The sequence below is a fragment of the Papaver somniferum genome, chromosome 2 (assembly GCF_003573695.1).
Source record: "Papaver somniferum cultivar HN1 chromosome 2, ASM357369v1, whole genome shotgun sequence".
In the NCBI taxonomy this organism is placed as follows: domain Eukaryota; kingdom Viridiplantae; phylum Streptophyta; class Magnoliopsida; order Ranunculales; family Papaveraceae; genus Papaver; species Papaver somniferum.
In genome coordinates this window covers 212,125,820-212,132,520 of record NC_039359.1, presented here as the reverse complement: position 1 = coordinate 212,132,520, position 6,701 = coordinate 212,125,820, and the positions used below count along the sequence as shown (strand labels likewise).

General features: G+C 36.6%; 2 protein-coding genes across 2 annotated transcripts; both read right to left on the bottom strand.

Annotated features, from left to right (window-relative positions):
- Nucleotides 1–709: 709 nt before the first annotated feature.
- Nucleotides 710–2,969, bottom strand: LOC113352768 (cold and drought-regulated protein CORA-like). The gene is made up of 3 exons (XM_026596545.1): nucleotides 2,895–2,969; nucleotides 2,575–2,809; nucleotides 710–909 (listed from the first exon to the last, which is right to left on the bottom strand). Exons 1-3 carry the CDS (start codon nucleotides 2,967–2,969, stop codon nucleotides 710–712), a joined length of 510 nt encoding a protein of 169 aa, XP_026452330.1.
- Nucleotides 2,970–3,942: 973 nt separating this feature from the next.
- On the bottom strand, nucleotides 3,943–4,287 carry LOC113352767 (classical arabinogalactan protein 5-like). Its single transcript, XM_026596544.1, has one exon. It carries the CDS (start codon nucleotides 4,285–4,287, stop codon nucleotides 3,943–3,945), a length of 345 nt encoding a protein of 114 aa, XP_026452329.1.
- Nucleotides 4,288–6,701: the final 2,414 nt, after the last annotated feature.

Sequence of the window (6,701 nt, the reverse complement as noted above, 5' to 3'; positions counted from 1 at the left end):
ACTTTTTTTGAAACGGAGGGAGTACTTATAAGGACTTTGCGGTTGAAAGATGTACATGTTTAGGCTTTACGTTTGAAAAATATTAGGATCCATTTTGAAGTGTTTGTTCTAGTTTTTGAACAGTTCGAATCTGGATATTTAAGATCAATGTTGGGTGACCACCATTGGTCGAAGATCCAAATCTAAAATTTATTCTGTGGTCACTTTTACGACTTAGAACAATATAACAACATAACATTACTTCATGATTGGCATAAATGTAGAGATGGCGTTAGCCTGGAAGAGCATTTGCATTCCTGGAGATATCTACATTGATTCAACCGCTCATGCACCAATTCCTCGGGGTTCAACTTGCACATTTTGTAAGAATTGGTGTGATGAACAGTGTTCGATATTGGGACTTCCACCAGTAAAATATGGGTGTCGTCTACAGAACGATATAAGATGCAAGTGTTGTTGCGGAAGCTCACCACCATCACCATCCTCTCCCCCATCGCAACCCCTTCCTCCTCCTGCTCCTCAATCACCATCAGAATTCGAAGGCGAATGGCCACATATGTATGAGATGTGTACGGATGGACAAGAGAATCTTATTTTGAACCATGATAATGGAACAGAGTCCGTTAATAAACCTAAATGCGAGCAAGAATGCAGAGATGTAGGGCTTTAATGGCCAGGAAGGAGTGTGTTGCAGGTGGTGAATCTTATCCTAGACCTTGGTATAAATGGTATGATCAGTGTTGCTGTAAATCTCCTCCACCTCCACCTCCACCTCCATCCCACCCCCACCTCCACCCCCATCCCAACCCCCACCTCCACCATCACCTCCACCTCCACCTCCATCCCCACCCCCTCCTCCACCTTCACCTCCACCTCCATCCCCACCCCCTCCTCCACCTTCACCTCCACCTCCATGTTGTACCCATTTATTTCATCCTGATCATTGATCCCTCTGTATTATTTTCTCAAGTTAGTAAATTTTGCATCTTCTATTTTTGCCCAGCTAGGAGACTTGCGCACTTCACTAAGAAATGCAGCAACTCTTAACAAATCAACCAACATAAAACGAAGGAACTTTTAACAAATCAACCAAAAAAATCACCCAACACAATCTAGTAATTAATTAAACAAATGTATTAAGAAGAATCGAAATCAAGGACTAGTAGTAGTAGTCCAATAATCAAGTTAGCCTACGTGCCATATATTCCAATATCTTTTAAGCAATGTCTTTTTTCCATGGAATCTTTTGAATGATGTTGTTGACGAGTAAGTTAACCAAAATCCCACTGTGTATGTTTATATATTATGAATACCGTAGAACACGCATCTCAGAACTATCAAGAAAAAAAAAAACAGACCATGTTGAAACTGATCACAGATGGGTACTGCTCAAACAAAAAACACTTTTTCGGCTTTAATATTGATACCATGCCAAAATGTTTTGAAGTAAAAAACAAAATTTCACTAATTTCATCGCTGACATTTGTTTGTTGTTCTTCCCAATTAAATAAGTATAACGATATTTTGTTCGGTTCTGTGTTGGGGATCTAAGTAGGTAGGTTGGTCGATCGGTTTATGTGTAGTAATTTCTGAAGACATACCGTTTTATCGGTTAATTCATACTATTTATTTCTATACCTTGGATTCTTCCTTTATAATGAGCTAAAGATGGAGTCTCCAAGTCCATAACTAAAAAATCAGTAGTTGGTCGATCTAAACTGCTGGGAAGATGTTATTCAGCTCCAGTGTTTGCAATAATCATATCTCTCCTTGGTTCTCTTGGTAAGTTTACAAGCCTGCGAGCTGTTGGCCGGGAAGGGGCTAAAAAAAGGTGATAATCCGGGGACTTATTGTTCCATGTCAAAAATTCCAACAGTGATATCTTCGACTACGGTTGGAGACCCATTTTACCCCCACGATGGACTTTTCGCAACAGTTTTGTTTACCGCTGCCCTCTACTTTTACATCCATTGGTTGGTTTTTGCAGTTGGTCCACCGTTGGAGACCCAAACAAATTAGAAGCATATAGCTCAATGAATTAGCACTCCAACTCTCCAACTTTCACATTTTCACAGCCATATCTCCTTTTCACTCTGATGTAGCATTTGGCTGCGAAGGGGTGGTTTAGGTCTCCATAGTGCTCAGCCTTCATGGCATTATTGTTTTATTTTTGAAACTGTTGGCTATTAATTCCATGCCAATGCGAGGTGATGTGGTGAAAAGATTTTGTGGACCATAACATTACAACGAGCTAGATTATAACGATAGGAGACACAATTCAGTGAGGATCATGCAAGCATTTAAATTACCAACCTAAATTTATCTACTCTAAGCTAGTTGACATGCTAGACCCAAAAACAGTATCTTTTCATTAGCGTTACGATGGGAACCACCGTATTTTTTTGATTGAAAGGGAGGATTTATTAAAAGAAGAGGAATGTATATGCAAATCTATCAAGGATAGAAGAAGAAAAGAAAAAACCAAGCTACGCTACAAACAAAGAGAAAGTTACAAAACCAAAGCCTCCCAATTAGACAGAACCGTGTAGGAGCAGTTCTGATGAACCCTATGACCTGCAGCCTCAGCCCAAATTAGAACTAAAGTTTTGACTTCCAAAATGAGATCATTATCAGTTTTGAAGAGGTGTGTAGGTTCAAACCTTCTACAATTTCTTTCTTTCCAGATTGTGTGAACGATAGCTGCTGGGATTAAATTCCATATGTAGTTGCCTGATTGAGAGAAGTGCTGAGTGTGCCAGGTATCTGCCAAAGCTCTCATTGATCCCGGCAAAACCCAAGACCAACCGTACTAGATGGTGAAACGGTTTCAATGAAACTTTATTTATTTTCTACTTCATATCGAAAATTTGTTTTTAGCTTCGTGTGTTGTGTACCTTTGCTCCAAATTGTGCTGTGCTTGATCTTTTTGACTGAGGCTGTGAGTTTGGGTTTTCTGGATGGTCTTCCATCTTTGTTGCACTTAGGCGCTTCTGTTCTTATTTTCTCTTTTAATTTATTTTTTATCCATAAAAGTTTAACCGTTTAAATCAAAAAGAAAAAAAATAAATAAGAATTTGAAATTGGTATACTAAGAAAAAGTTAGTTATTGAATAATTCAAGAATTCGGTTAACCTACAGGAATGGGACTTACACCTACAACCACACAAATCTGCTACCCATACAAAACTTACGCCAGCAGCAATGTCATGGGCTTTCTTCCATCTTGCAATAATTAATGTTTGTTTAGATACACAACAGCGAGACCTATAAGTATCAGTATTCATAACATCTTCTTAACTAAATCTATCATGAAAATGGCTATGTTTTCTTCTTTACAAAAACAATTGATAGCAGGAGGCACCCAACAATAATACCCAACATAAACAAAAACGTATCATTGTTTGGTTCCTCCTACTTTGCATTAGTTTTGTTTATATGCTTCTACGGATCAAAAAGGAGCTGAGCTCCCACTCATTATATCGATGTATAAGATACTTGTCAACTGGAGCTCATCCTACTTACTACGTTGCAACAAAATGATGGACTTATAACTATAGTTAGCTGCAACTATTAGGAGAACATCATCAACTGAGAATTAGTATTATCTATAAATAATTCATAGAATGTACCCATTAATTTCATTCTGATCATGGATCACTCTCTACGATTTCTCTAATTTAGTAGGGGGAAAAATGCCCCAACCCCACCCCAAAGAGACTATCGCAGTTCAAGAAATGCAGAAAATCACAACAAATCAACAAGCATATATAAAAAAAATAAGGAACAACTGCACCCAACAAGATCTGGTAAATAAGTATTGTATATAGGCTACATGTAAGTAAAACAGATAACACCCAATTAATAATTCATTTTTTCAAACATAAAATAACACAATCTAGTAGTAGTAGTAAGAAATAAACGGATGTATTACAAGAATCAAAATCAAGGACTAGTAGTAGTGGTGGTCGTCGATGCAGTTGGTGTTGCAGAAGGTGACGAAGGGTTGAGGAAAGGGATTCCATTAGGGAATAAAGATGCAATTGTTTGTTGAATGGAAGACAAAGGAGGTAATGTCAAATTTGGAATAGTAGGCAATATAGTTGGACCAGTAGTTGGTAATGTGATTGGTGTAACCGGGGGGATTGTAGGAATTGCAGGTATTCCAGGAACTGCTGGTAGAGGGGTTGGTGCTTGCAAAAGATGACGAGCCGCGGAGCTGAAATTGATGTTCATTGATGAAACTGCAATGATCAAAGACAACACGAACAAAACCTTGTAAGAACCCATGATCAGCTGAATAGGTTTTTTACTGAAGAAATTAACAACTTAGCTAGATAAATTATAAATGTTTGTATTTGTTGTGGATTAACATATAAATGTTACTGCTTATTTATAGTGGAAAATACAAGACAATAAGCTCAAAGTAGATAATGTGGATGAGTATTAGTTGAGAAAGTATGTGTAGTAAAAAGCAAATAGTAGTTGTTATTAGTTGATCGGATCATCTTCTAGAGTTGTTGTTCGGGTGCAGGCAAAGTGAAATCTTACGTAACTAAAGTGTAGTTAAACGAAGATAACATAAGTATGGAGTGCCTTAAACCATCTTTGGAGTCCGCCCCTAAAAATAAAGAGTATGTTCATAATCTGTTTTCTTAAATTAGATAGAATAACACGTGGGGACTAACTTAGCCCCAGAGGCTTACTCCAAAATGATGCAAAGTTCATATATTTAGGAATCCTATGCAAAACTAATGTCATGTGTACATAGATTTGGAGAAATTGGGTCAATTGTCCAAATATTTTTAAAACATGGCTCTAATTGATGAGTAAAATTAGTATAGGTGAAATGGACACCGAAAAATAGCAAGAATGAATCTGGATTCATCCTTACTTAAATTTAAAAAATAGCGAGGGCGAAATTGGATGCATCCTGATATAAATAAAAAATAAAATAAAAAAATATTGAAAAATGGGTAGGATGAAACTGTTTACATCTTGGTTATTTTTACATTGTCGTCCATTTAAACGGTATGAATTTTTACATATCTTTTTCAACCAGAAATTATCGTTATTGGGCTAATTGACCAATTTTATGATAAATTTGCATGCATTATCAGGATTCTGAATCCAAATAATAGTTAACAACGATGTTTAGTAATTGAACGGATTCTAATTAAGGTTGAATCGAAGAAGAAAAGCTAACAGAGGGGCTAGGATTTAATGAACAACAAAAGATGTTGTTGGACGAAGTAAAGAAAAAGCTCAAGGATAAAAACAAATATAATTTAACGGTAGAGATGACGATCTAACGGACGGCAAGCTGCTTGCTTATTAAGCTACCTGCGCAGATGCGTGGACAACACTGCTCTTATACGAATACAAAGACAATTGCGCGTCGGTACCACTTTTTTTTTATTTTCTTTTTGCATCCGGCTCATCTTACAAACCCTTACGGCGTGGATTGAACCCCTCACTTCCTCCTTATTGGAATTACTGGGTACCACTGAGCTATGTTCTTGGACCCCGCTCAACGACTTTCAAGTTCACATTTTATTAGCGACTTTCAAGTTCACATTTTATTAGCGAGTTCCACAAAAACGAGCATACTTATATAATGGGTGGTAGTAAATTTGCAATTAATATATCACTTTGCTTTTTTAATGGAATTAATAGATACTCATAAGTTTTGAATCCACGATACGATACGGACTTACAAACACATTCAATTTATTAGAGGTTTTCAAATTCATACAACTTATTATAATATCATCGATTCGGCACACATTATTTTGTAGTAACGAAAACAAAGGCCAACTGACGATCATACTAAATACACATAAATAAAAAACAATGAGCAACACATGAAACCAAAGCAAACAGGAGGAGCTTATATGATATCGAAATTAATCCAGTAAGTCAATCTTTGTATTTGTCTTTCCGAGAAGATCAATAAAAATTTTCCTATTTTTTCTTCTATTTTTTCAGTTTACCTTTAAGAGTGGCACAATCTCCTCATTATCTGTCAATTTTGCAAGTTACATAGGAGTAAAACCCCTGCCATGTACGTAACTTCACAATTTGGAATCGGCGATAGCTGGACATGTTCAGTACCGCACGCGCCGTGAACCTTACTGGTTTGCTCATTTAAGGTAGGTATTTTTTGAATCTATCACGAGGAAAAGTTATGGGAATATGCTCGCCACAAAATTTTACCAGGAAATCATATTTGTATATGAAAGCTATCATAGCATCGAAGTCACTCTTTCTCCATTGAAAAGAGTGATCAACTAAAGATAGATAATCCGGGACGATTCCTAAATATATGTGAAAGAACACATTACGTTGTTATTTGACACAAAAGGTTCACCATGAGGTTCATTAAGCTTCCACAAACCAATCTCGCCTGTTAAATAATCAATAAACAACATATTATTTTTATATCAATCCGTTTCGGTTTGGGCTATCAATGTTGATGTAAATAATCCCAGCATCAAGAAAATTGTGAAAAATGCATAAATTTTCATTCTTTTTGAAGAGAAAGATAGAGGATGAGTAATGCAAAATATTTTGAAGGAAAATCAGAGGTGAAGGTAGAAAATTGGAGAGACAAAAAGGAGAACATCTTATTAGAGGATTAGTGTACAAGTATAATACAGTTTCCTTTATGTACAACCCTAGGAATCTAGTTGGACCGCACATCC